This window comes from Anser anser, assembly GCF_964211835.1.
Source record: "Anser anser genome assembly, chromosome: 2".
NCBI classification, from domain to species: Eukaryota; Metazoa; Chordata; class Aves; order Anseriformes; family Anatidae; genus Anser; species Anser anser.
In genome coordinates this window covers 78618809-78637466 of record NC_139721.1, presented here as the reverse complement: position 1 = coordinate 78637466, position 18658 = coordinate 78618809, and the positions used below count along the sequence as shown (strand labels likewise).

Here is an 18658-nt window from a genome sequence, read left to right as displayed (position 1 = left end):
CATAACCGAATATATTGATTACGTGAGGTAAGCCACTAATGGAGATATATTTGCACTCCAGTGCCTGACTGTGGAGGAGAGGACTGGGGCTTCACTGTACAAGCTAAGCGTGCCCTGCAGAAGGTGATCTCTGCCACACAGCAATCGGACAGAAAGCCGGAGCAGGGAAGCTGCAAGAATAGTTTATCTGCTCTGAATTCCTGCAAACACAAGCTGGACAGAGATGCTTGGGATATCACCTGCAGAGGCTGGAGAACGCGGATCCAGAACTTCTGAAGCAAGCACTGGACCATGTTCCCTCCCCCCAGTTCAGCACAGAGACCCTTCAAAAGGAGACAGACGCATTTCCAAGCCCAGTCACCTTCTTCAAACACCCCTTTTCTCCAGGAGACCACCTGCTTTATATCACCCAACTAAGACTAAGCTTATCTACGGCTCAAAGATTCCAAACTGGGTGCATAAAGACAGGACATACAGTTTAGGAATGTGAAACTGAAAGGTGCGCTCGCAGAGATTTGTGCATCACTCATTAGATTCCAGTGAACCGATTTCTCCTCTCCATTCATACCATAACCAGAATTCAAGGAATGTGAACAAACAAGTTTTCAAGCTAGTAACAAGCACTTGTGCCTAAACTTATCTCTAAAAAACACACAACTGTATGTACAATTCATTTAAGAAGGGATCAGATGTTCTCGAAAGACAAAAACATAGCTCGTACTTTCAGGTCCATCAGTAATTGCAGCGTATAATTTACAAACAAATTCACTGCAGTGCAACGTTGAGTAGTTGTCTTTAAAGAAGAAAAGTGAGCGATACGAGCATTGGTACATTGTGTTGCCAGCCTACAGAATTTAATCATACAAATAAAGCCAAGAATTAAAACAAAAAGTAAGTTTTTATTATATCTGACTAAATAACATGCATTTTTAGAAATACCACAATGAGCACTGCCTACAATTTTCATGCTTTGAGTGAAATTTAATTAAGTCAAACTAGTAAAAAAAATCCCGAGGGGTCATGTTATTCATAAGTGAGAAGACAGGAGTCACATCTACGTGGCTGGGGATGGAAATTTGGCTAGCCTTGTTAAATCATGGTTCCTCTTGAAAGGTACATAAATATTTATTTGAATTTGTGTGCTGACATTTGTTGCTGGACTTCAATATTCAAGTCACTACACGTAACTTTTAAATCCACCTTTCGCATACATGTGTTTTTCCCTCTGTGCACATCCTGTTGCCACTGCAATTTGGCTTGCTAAGTCCGTAAGAACAGGCAGAAAAGGGAAGCGAAGCACTATTCCTTCATTCACAGGTGATTTGTGAACCTATACGTCCCTCTTTTTGCAGCAGAAAGTAACTGAGAAATGTGCACGTGCCCATGCCTCACTGGAAGAAGCAGCTGCGGGGGGAAAAAAAAAAAAAGCAAGCCTGTACGCTGACTACCTCAAGGGCAGCTCCTGAGCTCGTTGCTGCCCGTCTCTTTTCCAGCTCTACCTCGGCCAGCTTACAAGTTCTGCAGGGTGCAAGGACGCTGGTCTCAGCCAAGGGAATGGGATAGCTAAAACTCAGTGAGCCAACAGCCTTAGCAGAATATGTATGGCTTCAGCCAGAGATGCTCTCTGTAGTGGATTCAGTTTCCTGCCAGGAAAAAGAATAAATAAATACAAATCACGGCTGACAAAACTTTCATACCCGTCTGTGATCCACTTGCATTTCCCAGAGAAGAAATATAACTTCTCGGATCACAGAAGGACAGCCACGACAAACCACAAAGCCACGACAACATCGGACATACAGCAGTATCGCTGTGCTACCAACCACCTGAAACTGGACATCGCCGTGTCCCAGCTGACACGAGCAGAGCAGCTGGAGCCCAGGCAGTGGTCAGAGCCCGGTGGACGTGCTCTCCTCCTGCTGGGCTGCCTCCCTGCCAGCTGCGCCTGGCTCTCCAGGGGCTGCAGAGCCGCAGCAGGGAGCTGCATGATGCAGGCCACCCACAGCTGGATGGCTGCAGCAGCATCCTTGGACAGGGCTTGCACAGACGCACGCACGTGCAGTATCAGAAGCTTTTGTTACCAGCAACCCTCTGCAGCTCACGCCAGTAGCTTCAATCAATGCAGCAAGGAAAAGCCCTTTAGCAGCTGCCTTACACCACCAAGAAAAGGCAGGTGGGAACAGACATGTTAACAGTTTGCACTCTAACACCACTTCAGCCAAGTAAGAGAACTGCAAGTAAAAGGCAACTTTCTGGATTTAACTATACATCCATCCTAAACACCCCCTCTTAATCTAAAACTATAGTTGCATGAGACAATGCAAAGGAATTTGGAAGGGGAGGAGAGCAGCCACCTCCATTTTCCCCCAATGGCAGCAAGCTCTTAGGTCTGCTCATCCTTCTGGCAAAGCTTTAAGTCTACTTGCCATTACTCAAAAAATAAAAACAAACAAAAAAAATCCCTAGAAGCATCATTACAAGCATGAAAAGTGACAGTTACAAGCATTTGCATGACAGAAGGTAGGATTCCTCATAGAGAGCATACCCAACTGCTGAAGCCGGTTTGGAACAATTAAAAGGCAGACACGCTTTATACTGTAAATGTAAGCTGTATTTTGAGCTGGGGAAATAGCAAGTGTGCTCTAATCTCATCTGATTGCCATCATCACAAGTATTTTAACAGCCGCGTTGCATCTTAATTGCATTCCCAATTGACCAATCACACAAGAAGTACCTCAAATAAAAATTAATTCCTTGGGCTTTTTGGTCACATTCATAACACACAGGATTTTCAGCAACTGAAATGGAAAAACTGATTAAAATCAGATCCTGTTGCAATCTCTGCATTAACTGAACACCTTCTAACCTCCCAAAGAGCTTTAGAAGGATCCTGGTTTTATTCCCCTTCGGCATACTTGAAGGCTGTACAAATTTATTTCGAATTGGCTGCCTCAAATTGCATGTTTTTTTTCCCCTGTGATCTAGGACAACATATTTACAATGCTCCAAGGGCACCTCTGCCCTGGAAAACAGTCTGTAGGGGTTAAAATAAACATGCCAGCCAGTGCTCCAAGGGTAGACACTGTCTCTCTAGAAGAGCTCTGACCAGCAGAAAAGGGAAGGAAACGTGGAGAAAAGGAGGCCAACAAATTACTTGAGGAGTCACAGTTTGCTTCCTTTGGTAGGATCAACGTGGGAGGAAGCAAGGAAGATATTTATATGGGGAGTACTGCAGTTCTAACAACCTTTTCCACTCCTGCATAAATGAACCCCACAGGCATTTGATAAAAGGCATGCAGACCTTTTTCTGAGCAGCTGTAGTGTTCCTCCTTCGCGTTGTTTTGTTTAACAGTTCTTGCACAGAGCTAGTAAAAACAGAGAGGTGCACTTTCCAGAAACTCGCATCCCACCTCATATCAGAACCCCTAGCTGCTCTTCAGACAAAGAGCCCCGTATCTTTGATTCCGTGATTTAGCAATTAATGGCCACTTTAGAGGGATTCAGAAAGATTTTCGTGCGCTTGATCTGTCTGCGATCGCTCCTCCCAGACCTGCATCGGATGACTCAGAGCAGGAGAAGGCTGGTTACATAAACAGAAGGTAGGTGGCTTAACAACCTTGATCTTGTCACCCAAGTGTCAGCCGAGAGAACTGCATGTTACTGCGGAACGAAAGCACATGTCAAGGCACTGGAACGCAGTCAGATGCCTTCTGCGTCCTCCGATTTGAGGAAGGCATTACAGCGTTATTTATTTAGCTGGTTCAGGTTGCACCGAACAGATTCGGAGCGTGCGGTTTGCAGGACTTCACCTGCCTTGCCTGGCCAAGGCCACGTCGGCTGCTGAAGACTCAGGAGGGGAAACTGGAGAATTAAATGGAGCAACTCTATTGCCTACACTCCTCTAGCTCCATGGAACATGGGGGCTACACACCTGGGATGCTCCAGGATACCAGTGCCTATATGCTTCTGGGTGGGCGAAGGTAGGAAAAAAGAAAAACAAGAAGGCAACTCTCACCCTCTGACAGCTCATTAGAAGCACAATTATTTTACAAATCTGACATTGCCACAATCCAATGTGCCTGGGCTTCCTTGCTCACTCTTCAGCATTAGCAAGCTTTCTATAGCATGCTGCTTTAGCTTTACAGAATAAACATTAAAAAAAAAAAGGCTTAAGAAATCACACTGAGCCTCTCTCAGGTCAGTGCCTGTGTAATTTACAGGAGTAACAGGTTAGGTCGACCTAGCTAGAAACGAGAAAGATACATCACAGCTGGACATCTTAACCAGTCTGGAAACCTTTGCCAGAGTTCTCCAACCTTTCAAAACACAAGCTATTATTTTCCACAGCATTCCTACCTTTTTTCTTCTAGCAGTGAAATGGGAGAAAACACCACGCCAACTCATTCTGCTGCTACGTGCTGGAGGGACACCCCTGCTTCCTCGCTCCAACCTGAGATGCTGTCTCCCTTTCCGCGCAGCTATTCTCAGAGCCTATTTATTGCTCCATTCAAGTCTAGACTTCGCGATTTTGCAGCCTAATCTGCAGCCCAGTCACCCGTGAAACAGCCGAACAGCCCGCGACTGTATGCAAACCCGCGCTGCGGCTTGTGCCATCACCCCGGCCTCTGCTCCAGGAAGCGACAAGTCCTGCTCCCCCAGGCCCCGGCGGCACGAGGGACAGCAGGAACCCAGCCCAGGGGAGGCGAGAGGAGACCGGAGGGCGCATCCTGCTGACAGTAGCACCCTTTGCCCCCCGCGGGGACGGCTTCCCCGGACTAATGCTCATGCCAGCACGGCCTCGGCAGCAGCGCTGGAGCGGCGTGGGTGGGGGGAAGTCCTGCCTGCAGCCCCGCCGGGTTGTGAAACCCAGCCCGAGGGAAGGCACAGCATCTGGCCAAGGCAGCGATTTCCACATCTGCCGAGCGTACTTTGTCCCACAGGGCTCGATGCCAGTGAGCGGGGCTATTCGCGGGAAGCGGCACTCCTTTACCTGCTGCTAAAGCTCCCAGGTGCCTGCCGAGGCATTGCTCAGGCACACGTGGCACTGCTCAGGAAAAGGACCACCTCCCTTTCATTCTCACAGAGAGAGGATTCAATGACCACAGCACCGGGAAGAGGTTCCCAGGGTTCATTTCCCATCTGCTTCCCCCCTTCACAGCAAATATCACCACCTCTGCAAAGCCTGGCTCTTCCTGCAAGTTCACCAGAAGTTTTACCAGAAAAACTTGTCCCAGCAAAAGCTTTTGCCTAAACTAAAACAGCTGCAGAAAAACTTTTCAGCTTAAGGAATCAGCATCAAAAGCGGTTTCTTTAGCCAAGTCCCAAGCAGCTCCAGCTCTCTGTACAGAATCACAGAACCATTTAGGTTGGAGAAGACCCTTAAGGTCATCAAATCCAACCATCACCTAACCCTACCAAGCCCACCACTAAACCACGTCCCTAAGCATCCCATCCACACATCTCTTAAACACCTCCATGGATGGCAATGCCAACGTTTCCCTGGGCGTCCCATCCCAATGCCTGACCACCCGCTCCATGAAGAAATTCTTCCTCACACCCAACCTAAACCTCCCACTGCACAACTTGAGGCCATTTCCTCATGTCCTAACACTTGTTGCCTGAGAAAAGAGGCCAACACCCTCCTCGCTACAGCCTCCACAAGAAGGCAGCTCATGGCAACCCTGAAACCAGCCTGCAGAGGGGCACCAAAAGCAATGCTTGTCTCAGGGCTCGCCCTACATGCTGGCACAGACCCGTAGGAAAACCACGTTAGGATGTTGAGAAGAGCACGGTGTGAGCGGTGAGGGCAACTCAAGCTCAGCAGCCCTGTGTTTGAAAGGCAGCACTTTGGTGCTATTCCCACTCCCAAAGCATCCAGGACGGTTATTTACAATTTCCCTGAGGCAGGCTATAAATCCAAGCATAACTAGCAAGCCTGACATGGTGTAAGAGGATCCCTGTGGCACGCTTATTACCTTTGCAGGCTATACAGGCCTACAGAGTTTGATTCTGCAGAGTAGCTTTGCAAACTTCAGCTAATGACTCTTTCTAGCCGATCAAACTTTCCATTTTGTATTGTTCTGCTTGGGGCAGCCAAGTGGGAATTCTGGGGACACGAAGCTCCGGCGGAAGAAATCAAGACCATTAACAGAAAGGAAATAGGGGCCATGAAATAGAAGATGACTCCACAGAGGAGTGCAATGGAGTGGTATGGGCTCTGGCAGAAACAGAAGAAAATAATCTAAAATTCAGAGAAAGCCTAACAAATTACGACTACTAATGAGTAAAAAAAGAAAACCGAAGAAAAAGTAACAAAAACAACAAAAAAAATCATGTTCCTCCCATTCTCTTAAGGCTCTAGGGATTAATTCTTTCCCAATACTCTACACCAAGATGACAACACTTTTTATTTTTTTAATGATAATATTTAATACAGAAATTCCCACTTCCCTCACCTCCCTAGCCAAAAGATCTCCCAGGGGTGCAGGGACATTTTTTTTTCTTACTTCTATAAAATTGCACTGATGTTCATACTGCAGCTAATTTCATACATCTCTCCTAACACCTACTAGCTCTATTCGAACATTGCCTATGCAGACAGATGCCCGCTTGCAATGGACATACACATGCAGCGGATACAGCAAACATTTCAATTACAGGGGGGAAATCAGATTCAAGTCCTTGATCTGAATGAAGCAGAGCATGGACTAACCAGCATCTCCCATTTGCTGAACAAAAGCCTAGGCTGGCAAACTACTGTTGGGCTACTCTTCAGTGACACATGCACTCTCTCTCAGGTCTCCAAAGGTCCATAACGAACCTTTTGCTTAGATGGCTTAAAAATAACAAGAAAAAACAACCAACTGACCAACCAACCAGGACAAACATACTCCATTGGGCAGTGGAAAATCCCAACTAGCTTAAGTTCCAGCTGAATATCCACACGTAATGGCTGCCCTAGCACAGGAAGATCTTTCTTCATGGCCAAGACCATGATCAGCATTAGAAGTTGACTATGCAGCAGGACAGCAGGGAGGAGGTTTGATGCTAGTTCTGCTTCAACAACAACCTGGTCTGCTTCAGTTTCTTCCACCCTACTAAGATCTCTAGGGCCACTAAGTGAAATGGATAAGCAAGTTTCGCTACCACTTTCTACAATGGGGGAAAAAAAATAAAAAAGAGGAGGAAAAAAAAAAGATGTCTTCAGTAGTAGTCTTACTTTTTGATGAAAAATTCTTACTAGAGGTTACATGACCAAAGACAAGGAGGTGGAAGAAAAAAAAGTAAACCTATCTACTATGAAGAAGTACAATACAGAGCAAGCCCTTGTGTATTCTAGTCAGGCTGATTTCCCCTCAGTGACGTCTAAAACCAAAACAAATACAAATATTAAGCTCTACAAGAGCTTAATAGTAGAAAGCACTCCATGCAGAGCAAGGATACAGTGCTAAATCTTGATGGGCTAGACACCAGATACAGTAGGAAGTGAATAAAATTTTATGAAGATCTGTATAGCAAGTCCCAGGATATATTTAGGTAATACTTCTCCAGAGCCATAATAAAGAGGGGGAAATGTTGTATTTTCCTCAGCTGGTGTGCTACCTGTTAATCACAAACAGCAAAGGAAGCGCAAGCGGACAGAGCTCCCTGGAGCACATCCAAGTGACACAGACGGGGCTGCTGGCACTGCACACGGACCCTCTGAGGGCAAGGCCTCCAGAAGGGGCTTCCAACTGTTTTGGCGACAAGTTTACCAGGCATCTCCCCCAAAATACTATGATCACAAAGACATTTCTCATAAGATTTCCTTCAAGTTTATCTCAGTTGTTCCCCCCTCAACCTACCACCTTGAAAAAATCAAAAAAAAGAACAACAAAGAAACAAAGAGCCTTGATAAAATGACTTCAGCCTCCTCACGTATTTTTGATGTACTTTATGATCAAAGGCAGGGACAAGGGGTTTCTTGGCCACACTTAACAGGAGAATTTCTGAAACAGTGCCAGAATATGTATGGCTAGAGACAGGGAAAGCAGGGAGTTTCCTACTGAGCTCAGTACTGCATAGTGAAATCCACAACCGTTACAGCCATGACTCAGATGTTTTCTAGGTTTACGTAACAGCAAACAATACCCCAAACATTTTATAATTTTCTTTTTAAACAGGCCCTCAAACCACTTCACAGACTGCTCTGTAGCAAGAGATAGCTGCAAAAATCCCTACTTGGTCACTGAAACTCAGGCTAAAGTTTTTTCAGTGCAAACAATTCTGCTTTTGTTTGCTTGGAGGAAAGCAGGAAGCCCCAGAACAGCAAGCAACGTACTCAGTAAATACACATTTGGATGGGTGATGAAGGCATACTCACGCAGTGCGTACAGGGAGAGGACTATTCCAGCCAGGCAAAACCCCTCAAAAAACCTGAGTGTGCTGAACATTGTCACGTTCACTGAGAGTGCCACAGTCAGTCCAAATATCAAAATGAATATGACAGAGAAGAGCAGTACAGGCCGTCGACCAACCCTAAAAATAAGAAAGTAAGGAGAAACGGTGTTAAAAGTCAGAATGGACATAATGCTCCAGCATTACAAAGAGGGGCACAAGTCATGCAATCCCTTCCAAGTATTGCCACCCATTTTTCAAGCTTGTTCCTTTTTTTTTTTTTGACTTATTTTTTAACTAAAAATCAATTAATTCCTCAGTCAACTTCGCATTGACAAGTTCACTTCAGGTGGAATTAAGCAGGGCCAGCATATGATTTATTACTGTTTGACTTCAATTTCTATTACGGCTTGACATCAACTGCAAAACACCAATAGTGAACAAGGAAACTTCTAAGAACTACAGTAGGGTCATAAACAAGTTTCTTGAAGATCAAAAACACCTTCTCAGAGCTTTCTGTAGCAGCGGAGATAGGTGTATGATATGTTAGAAGATATGGTATATTATTATTTCTCCACAGCCTACAACCACAGAGCTTACAGCAGGTCTCTTCTTCCCAATAGATGTGTGCTTACCAACCTCATCTGCAAGAGAAGCACGCTCAAAAAACCACTTTTCTTTGCCTTGTTATTAAGGACAAGCCTAACAAACAGGGACCAAGTGTAAAACAGGGTTTGTGCCACTTCCCTGAGCCTCATAGAGCTGACAGCAATGCTTGTAGGAAAGTAGTGAATTCCCCTCACATCCCCACAGCAGCTGCAGAGACCCACAAAACGAGCCCGACTGGAGGAGGAAAACAACAACAAAATCAAAAAACACTCTGCAGCTACCAGTGGCAGCGTGGGCACGAGGATCTGCAGCCCTCCTGGGCAGGAAGGATTTTCAGCTGCAAGCCATAGCTGCACATGCTGGTGTGGCATTGATGAGAAGAGGAATTACACTGCCCCTGAACACGGGGCACCTGCTGCACAGTTCGGCTCTTATGTAAAAGGAATATGAGGCTTTTGCATATCTCACATGCTCGGTGTTTATAATTCCCCTTTCCCCACCCCCTCCTCTTCCTGTGCAACGCAGATGATCTGAAGCACCAGAGCACGCTGCTATTTTTAAGCAAGAATTGGATCGTTATGTGGAGATTTCCAAAATTTTTCAACTTGTCAACTCCCACAAGATTTCCAGTGGAACCGAGGATTCCTTTCAGCCAGCTCCATATGCCACTTCCACAAAGAATATATGAACTTGCTTTTCGTAGGCAGCTTTCACAGACCCATTCAAAGCAGTCTGTCAGCTGCAAGCCAGCCATCAGGTTGAATGTCAGCACAATAAAGAGCATTTAAACCTCACAACCTAATCCAGTTCCACATACCGCAGCATTTCTATTCAATTATTTCAGCAGACTGTCACCAGCAGCTGTAAAATGTATTATATATATGCATTCACAATTAAAAATTTGGATTTGAAAAATTTGGAACAATGAATTAGGAAGCAAACGGCTGGAAAGGAGACATCATTTTTGATGCTTTTGGGAACTGGAAAAACACACCAGTATGTGTAGCATCACCTACACTTAAAGTCACACCTCAGATGATGATGCTGGGGGCTCCTTTGGATGAGGACATGTTTTTCCAGCTGCAGCATCAGCTGTGGGGCACCTCACCAAGACTTAACTCACTGGCATCAAGCATTGGATGGTTTTAAAACAGCAAGTACTAAGTGGCAAGCTGGAGGCAGCGAGGTCAGGGCAGAAGGTTCTTCACAAACCCAGCTCGCAGGGGATGAGCCTTGCTCGCTGCACCACTCGGGGTGGGAACACAGTGTTATTTCCTCAGCGATATGCAACGTGCCAGGAACATGCTGGACACTGAGGTAGCTACTGCTGCCTGGGCTTCGCATGGTGTATTTATAGGGTGCACGGCACTTGGACACGGAGGGGAATTACCTCATACCAAACCTTGAATACAAAAACTGCAAGCTCTTATCAGGGATCTGCGCAGACTTTCACATCCCTATTTTCATAGCAGTCAAGCTGTAATTCATACTAATTAGTATTTGTGGAAGCATTTTGTGGATGAAAGGCATTAATGCAAGCACTCAGAATTAGGAACTTAATTCTCTTCACAAGCCTGACCTGCCATTTCCTGATGTTGATTAAAAAAGGCCCCACTGCTTTGCAGCCATCAGCTCCCTTCCTCCCCCTCTCTTTACTCGAGGTTATGCATCATTAGGACTTGGAATTTCTTCTGCATTATACAAATTATGCAAATTAATGTTTGCTGCTAACGAAGAATCAGGAGATCCTCCTGGGCTTGTGAAAGCCCTCTCAGGCCAGGCAAGCCCCCCAGTACCTCCTCATAGAGACAAACCTAGCATCCCTCCTCACCCAGAGATGGTTTTCCTCAGAAATCAAAACTCCAGGGCAGCTATCAGCTGCATTGTTGGTGATCCGGCAGTGTTTTGACAGGATGTTGTCTTAGAATATCTAAAATCCTTTTATGTGTAGACAGAGTTATCTGACTAACACTACATGGCAATGCTTGTGAGAAATTAAAACATACACAATCTCCCTTGTAAAACAGCCCCAGGATACTATCTGCTGCCATCCATGCTATTCCAGAGGGAGATTTCTATGCCACAACAGTCTCAGCCTACGCTGCATACTATTAGCTGTATCAGATGCAGAATTTTGCCTGCACAGGTAAATAACGAGGGATACAAGCATCCACAGGCTTCTGAAGAACCTGTAACCCACACAGCACTATGTGCAGATGCATCAAGCAGATACTCCCAGCATCACCAGAGATGCAGGGGAAAGGCAAATGCTTCGAGGACAAGACCCACACGTATGCACCTTGCCACCCTGAGAAGACTAAGTTCTGCTCCTTCAGTTGATCAAATTGTTCTTCCTGTGCTATTCTTTGCAGGTTTTCTGTCAGTTTTGGGACTTGAATTGGCACAAAGGCTCCAAGGAGTACCAGGGCGGGTGCAAAGCAGCACTGGACCAGGCAGTGCGAGGCAGAGGTTTCCTCAGCAGGATGCCACATGGCCACCAAGACCCTTCCACAGACCTCTCAGCTACCCATGTTGAGAGCAGGCAAAAGTGCCAGCAGTGCTCTGCCTGTCAAACAAATAACTTACACAGGCTTTGAGTAAAAAATAAATAAATAAATAAATAATTTGCAGACCTCCTTCTTCCTATAGATTTGCCACAGAGCTACCTAAGTATATACACCTACCGTATTTTGAACAGACCACAGACCAGTTTGCATAAGCAAATTGTCTTAATGCACATTACATCTTGATAACATGCAGCTTTAAAAACCTTTCAAAAAGGAAAAATAAAGCCCCAAACCCTACTGGCTCAAAAATGAAAAATAAAAATACCCCAAAGCCTCTTCTGATTACCTACACTGGATAGTGGTATGAAATTAAATGAAAACAGATTTTTTAAAGATTATAACACTTTAATATATTAATCTGCCCAATCTTGCCTGCTCTTGTTTTGGACTGACATAGTTTTTATTTTTATTTTAATTTTACAAGCACAATCCCCTTTGTACCTGTTTCTCCACACCACCCTCCATCCTAGAGGAAACTCAAACTGTGATTAAATTGTAAAGTAAATCCTTGTTTAGGTCCTCTTTTAGCAGCCCCAAATACACCTAGCAGCCTGTGAGAGGGTCCAACAAGCACACGTGGTAGAGCAAGCTACAAAATTGGGAAAGATGGATGGGAGCACAGGATGCTCCTCCTTTTAGTGGCAGAGAGCTATTAAACCGCTTACTGCATCTCTCTCTTGAAGACAGTGCCTTGGGCAACAAGATGTTCACTTATTTGTGACTTATTTGTCAATTACAGCAGCATTTCCCTAACTTGGCAATAAGTCTGCTTTCTCCACATGGATTCCTTTTTAGGAAAACTAAGAGATCCCTCATTCAGTTCCCTGCTACACTTTCTACACACTGTTAGAGCCCTGTTTTACCGCAGTGCTTTAATCAATTTCAATTGTATTTCGTCATGCATGTTCCCTACTTCACCGAAAAGTTGTGATTCCTCACTTGCCTGAAAACTTTTAATGACTGCTCAAGAACCGAGATGTAATTTTGCTACAAAAGTTTGAGACGTATTACTGCACAGCTGCAGGGGGCCTCTTCTCTGCCCACTGACTGACAGGTTGCCTATTACGGAAATCTGAAAAAGCGCCAGTGACTCCTTCCTTTCCTGGTTTAGTGAATGGTGAAAGAGTTAACTTGGGGCTACTTAAAGCAACAACTTTGGCAACTGTACTGGAAGCCACATCACAGAGCTATTGTTTCAGATGCTGCAAGTTTCCATTGAAATCACTTGAGCCAGGCATTAATTTTTTTTCCCCTTTTTCTGCACTACAAGGCGCTCTCCTGAAATAAAAATTGAACTCTCAGAACAACCAGGGCATCTGATAATGTTTTTACTACTGTAATTTAAGGAACTGCACTCTGTGCTTTTAAATCTAATACCCCAATATTAGTGGCACGTAAGTCAGCGATTCCTTAACACTACAATCAACACATTTGCTTAACAAGAAGTTTAAAAATAGAACAAAGGAAAAGTTTACAAAAAAAAAACAACAGCATTCTACCACCTCTAGAAGAGACTGTGTAAGCACAAGGTTGACATTACACTGGTCTCCTTTATTCAATCAATGCCACTTTCAATTTCTTTTGGCCTCATCTCCCGACTTAAAAACCAAAAATAAACACTAACCAAAGGCATCACTTACATAATTAGAAAATACTTAATTCTGTATGAGCACTACAGCTGTAATAAATTGTGTCAGCAGGAAATAACTAAGTCAACTATCAAATAGCTTATTTTCCTGTTACTTACCTTGGTGCAAATTACTTGGTTCAAGCAATTAACATACAGTTCTAAACCGTTTGTTCATCACGCTCCTTTCAGGACATGAAAATCATTACGCAAAGGTTCTTTATGAATATGAAGTAGATAAAAATCTAAAAAATATTTAATAGTGGCATTCACTTACAGTTATACTAGCATTAAAAGATTTTTCACTTACCAGTCTGCTATACATCCTGTTATTAAGTGGCCGAAGATTAATCCTACCAGTAGGGAGAATTTCGCAATGTGGACTTTCCAAGCCGAGTCACAAACAAGATCCCACTGGAAGAAAGACAGATAAACCAAAATAAATCAAGCTATCCTCAGATGCATTTAAACATACTATCACAGGTGTAGACCTCCTTGCAAGCTTCAGTCCTAGAACAAGTGCATGGGAATGGCAGAGAAAAAGTTTTCCCTCTTGAGTCAAGCCCCGATCCCACAAAGTATGTGAAAAGACTCATTTATCAGGCCCTTATTAACAGAAAGGGAATACTCAATGCTTAAGTCTCCTCCCTCTTCAGGCCACCCGAGTTTAGATGCTTCGGGGAGCATTTCCAGCTTTGGTATTGCTGATGTAACTGTGGTATATCACTGTAATGCCCCCGATATCTGCTGCCAGACAGCTTGAGAGGACATTCTGCTATTGGCCTACTTGGCACCACTTGAAGACACCAGGAAAAGCAGCTGCTTTACCACAGACACCAGTGGCTGCTAGTTTCAGGCTCCCATCAGCAAAGCATCAAGATGCTTTTGCTTTCAGAAAAGCATCTGAAAGTGGTGGAAGGTGATGAAGACTAATGGCATGACTTGTCAGGCCAGGTCTGAAAAGCCAGGTCCTGGTATCAAGCCAGAGAGCCTCAGGACAGCAGCCCCCATCACAGCTTGCAGATCAGTCAGGGCCTAAACACCAAGACTATCCCTGACAATGAAACCACCCTTTGTGTCCAAAGGAACAATGGATGGACCATTCCAGGAAGCCCGCCCTTCCCAAGAGAAGGGCAGGAACAACAAGGTCTCTAGCAAGGCTTCCCTAACCTCCAAGATGTTTTCCTCCTAGACATCAGACTGAGCCTCAGGGGAGCCAGGCTGCATTCCTGGCTTAAGACTAACACCCTCATTGCCCTCAGACATATAACTTAGTCTCTCTTGTGTGTGAAGCGTGGATAGTACCATCATACCCTTGAATAAATGTAGAAGATGTGTTTGCTCGTGGTTTGTGAAGTGTTCAAATATTGATGGCAACAGGAGCCATACACATTTTCTGAACAAGTAAGTGCAGCTAACTTTGGAGAGTCAACTACTCCAGAACTGAAACTTCACAGAATAAATGGCTGTGCATGTAAGGTAATAGTAGTGGCTGTCCCAACAGCAGTCACTGAAGTTTCTTGGCCAAAGATGCAAAATTAAAACATGCAATTTGTTTTAAAAAGTCAGGTGCAACTTCAAAAGAAAGCTTCCCTCAAAGAGCTTAATTAGGTGCACTGCAGTGTTAGGTATTTTCATGACATACAGCCCTTCCATAAATAAGGCAGCTCTGACTCATCCATCTGGTTCAACATCACGGAAGACATCTTCCTCAGAATACACCATCTCACCAAGAAGTGTAGCACTACTGCGGCCAAAAGAAACGTGCTGACTTTCGGCAAACATTCCGGCTCAGGCTTTTAGTTTTAATTAAATGTATTTTTGAGTTCTTTGCTGTTCTGACTTGTAGAAGTTGGGACATACACTTCTGATCCTCTACACCATTCTGCAAGCCACAGATTAATGATACTAAGGAACAAGAAGCAAGTGGTATGAGTGTTTTTCCCACTGAGTAGCTATGAACTATTTGCAACAAGCAGCTCAGCAAGGCAATGAGAATTGCTCTCCGAAGCTCTTGACTTCTCGGAAGTATTTAGTGAGTGGGAGAAATGCAATTCCTAATATTTACAATTATAGAACCAACCTCTAGCTCACAAGGAAAATACCTGTCCAGGCTAGCCATAATCAAAACAAAATTCAGGAGGCACCTCTGAGCTCCAGGCAGGCTTTCAAATGCTCTGGGCTTATTTTCACAATCCAGAAGGTCTGTACAGTGATTAGAAATGAGAAATCACTTTTGAACGTAGAGTAGAAATTAAGCATATTAAAAATAGTCAGATTTATACACAAACACTTTTTAAAAGGCAAGCACTGCAAGTTGCTCATTGTTACGTTATTGCAGTCAGAGGAGCTGTAATGCCATCCAAGTACAAGGAAAACAAATAAAGCAGATATATCCTGGTGTCTGTCCATCTGCACAGCCAGCCGCTGCTGGCCCTCATGCGGAGCCTGGGCAGGGAACGTGCAGTGCTGGGTCACGCTCAGGTGAAGGTTCATGGCTGGAGGAGCCTGAGCCTCATGTTGTGAAATTTCAGGCCGGGACAACATGGCAGACACCGAGCTGTCCACTTTGGCACACAGAGCAAGAGTTTGAAAGCAGAAGAAAAGTTTAACTCCCAGCAGGCCCTTCAGCAGTGCCCCGAGCAGGCCCACTCCCTCCGATAAGCTATCCGGGAACCACACGTCTGTTTGTTTTCAAGGCTCTTGCCCAACCCCTCAGCCCCTCTGAAAACAAAACCATCCATTTCTGTGCAAATCCTGTGTCTGACCACTTGCTGCCTTCAGCTGAAGGCTTATTCTGCAGTCCAGCATAAACCTACCAGGTATACAAAACAGGCACCAAACACAGGTTTGAGGTTTTAGCCTCAGCTTTCAGAGCTGCACGATGGGGTTGTGAAGTAGGAACTGCTATACGGCGCTGATACTGCCTTGCGGGGCAGAGCGGGCCTGCTCGATGTCCACCCAGGTGGCACGGCCATGCCCAGCACCGCAGCAGCTCCTGCTGCGAGCACCAGCAGTTTTGTTCCACAAACAGGACGACCAGGTTTGCTCCACAGAGAAAACCCTCACAGGTTCCCATCTTGCAGCACGCTGGGACAGGCAGTGCTGCTGACAGTTCAAGTGGCGCTCCAAGTAAATCTGCACCAGGAGATTGTTTTGGCCAGAGTCTAGACAGTAATCCCTATCACCTCTTACAAAAGGTAGATTAACGCGTTACGAGCAGTGAGACCAGAAAATCCTGTAGCTGCTCTGGCAGAATCCCCCGGCATCCCATTTGGGAGTTACCAGCTCCCAGCCTGAAGGAAGGGTGCTGCTAAATTTACAGTGATCCCTGGGTCTTCTCTTTCTTTCTGTCCTCTCTCCAGCCTCCTAATGCAAGAGATCTGATAGAGTGATGTACAGAGGCGATAGGTTATGCTTAAAAATATAATCCACTATGCAAAACATGGAGAGGGATCTCAAAAAAAGCTTTTTCTGTACCAGTACAGCAATGTGGAGAATTTGCCACCTATGCAGATGTGCAATACATTGCAAGTGTTTTTTTCATGTTGTGACAACGCTTTTTGTCAAAGCCTAAGAAGTCACACCTTCAGGATCCTAATGTTTAATTGATCTCAGTGAGTCACTACCCGTGCTGTGAGTCACTGTGCTTCAAACCAGAAGTCAAGCTGGGGGACTATTTGAAACATGCTTCAGAAGACATATGGCAAAAATTAATGCACTCGAAATGTAACCATCCTGTGCCTTCCTCGCAAGAGATGGAAATCTGGGCAGGGCTCATGCAGCGAGTCAGGATTCGTAGTGAAGTTAAGGCAAAAGTTTTACCTAAAATGCAAATTTAAAGTCTGCTGCATGTCACTTTATCTTGACCCTTAGAGAAAAGGTTCCACTTTGAGATCCCTGGCCTCTAAAGGGCATGTATGCCTGACAGGGCAGCCCCAAATCTCTCCTGGGGAGAAGCCCCATGTTCCCCTGAGTGTTGCATGGCAGTTTTGAAACCTGTAAGTGGCAATAAGAATCGATCGCTTGTCACACATATGATGGTCCACATATGATGGGTCTCTTTCTTTGTTCTTCTCCTTCCCGATTCATCATTTCATAACCAGACCCTGGCGGTTTTCCCTGCACAGCACTAGAATCCATCTTTTCTCTCCGTTTCTATGTAAGTACCTTGTATAGCCAGAGTTTAAATTTATGATGCCTTCACATTCTCAGAGTATTTTTCAAAAAAAAGAAAAAACCCACAAAGTTATTAAAAAATGCACAAAAAAAACAAGCTACACATAAAAACAAAAACAAGAATAAAAAAATTAGAATCAAGTGATGTTTTTCATACAATATATATTACAAAAAAGCAAAACCATATCCAGGTCCTTATTCCTTGAAGAAAAGCTCCAAGTGAGCAGACCAAGCACTACCAGAAAACCAGTGCGTGCACAGAAAAAATAAAAATAAAAAACAAAATACAGAGAAGTAGGATAGTCAGTTCTACCATAAGATACCTATCTCTAACGCCTTTCCCAGTACTCAACAACCAGAGCAATGCTCACAGTCACAGCCACTGGAAGGAACCATGACAAGACTCCCCTCCAGGCTGCTGTAGGACAGTGCTCCTCTCCTCCCCATCTCAGCCCCTGGCCAGAAATGACAACCTGGCTGTGTTTATAACGTTAGAGAAAATGTACAAGTCCCAGAAAATGACACAATGCTCAGCTCTACAGAAAATAACTGTGCAGTTATGCCACGCTAAAGAGGCTGCAGGAGAAGCATCCCAGAGAGACACACCAACCCATCTGCAACACAAAATTGGGGTGGTTTTACTGACAGACATTCCTGGAAAACAAAACAAAAACCCATGGGGCCAGCCCCAGCACACTTTCAGCATCTCTCCCTCCTGCCAGCAGTGGCAACGACAGAGCATTTAATCTACTTAATCTTCAAGGCTCAGGGTAGCAATGCTTCTCAGCTGAGCTCACAGCTGGGCAAAGCACTCCCCGGTCCCAAATGCATTTTAAGCATCAATAAAGTGTTCATGTAAACACCTGGCATTTTTGACCAGTACAGGCAGCTGGGTGGAAGTATCAAGAATTTCAAAATGGCAATGCTGGGTACAAAAAATAAACCAAATAATCCTGGAAGACTTCAGAAGAAGAGGCAAAAATAAATAAATTTCTCTTTCTTTGGCCAGCCACACTCAGAAGCAATCGTCTTCCAAAATACATCTTTCCCACTCTTGGGAGGAAATCCCTGCAAAAGCCCTACATTCTTATCAGGCACAACTGGACTTACCTGGAAAAGGTAAGAGCCACTGAAAGCAAACAAAAGAAACAACAAAAAACAAATACGCAGGGAAAAGGAGAACAAAAAAGCCAACAAACCAGCTACTGAGAGGTTTTTGTTATATGTTTTCTTTAAGCACCCGCCCAAAGAAACCAACACCACCTGTGCTGGAATGCCCAAACCCAAGACACAGCAAACA

At 44.7% G+C, this 18658-nt stretch overlaps 1 protein-coding gene across 3 annotated transcripts in view; it reads right to left on the bottom strand.

The window, feature by feature from the left end:
* The window catches only part of SLC22A23 (solute carrier family 22 member 23), a 97903-nt gene that overhangs the window by 67899 nt on the left and 11346 nt on the right, over positions 1–18658 (bottom strand). For all 3 annotated transcript variants that reach the window (XM_083825316.1, XM_083825314.1, XM_083825315.1), the window contains exons 2-3: positions 13490–13593; positions 8363–8517 (exon numbers count right to left, since the gene is read on the bottom strand). In XM_083825316.1, the coding sequence (XP_083681442.1) occupies positions 8363–8517; positions 13490–13593 (259 nt within the window). The remainder of the gene's footprint in view (positions 1–8362; positions 8518–13489; positions 13594–18658) is intronic.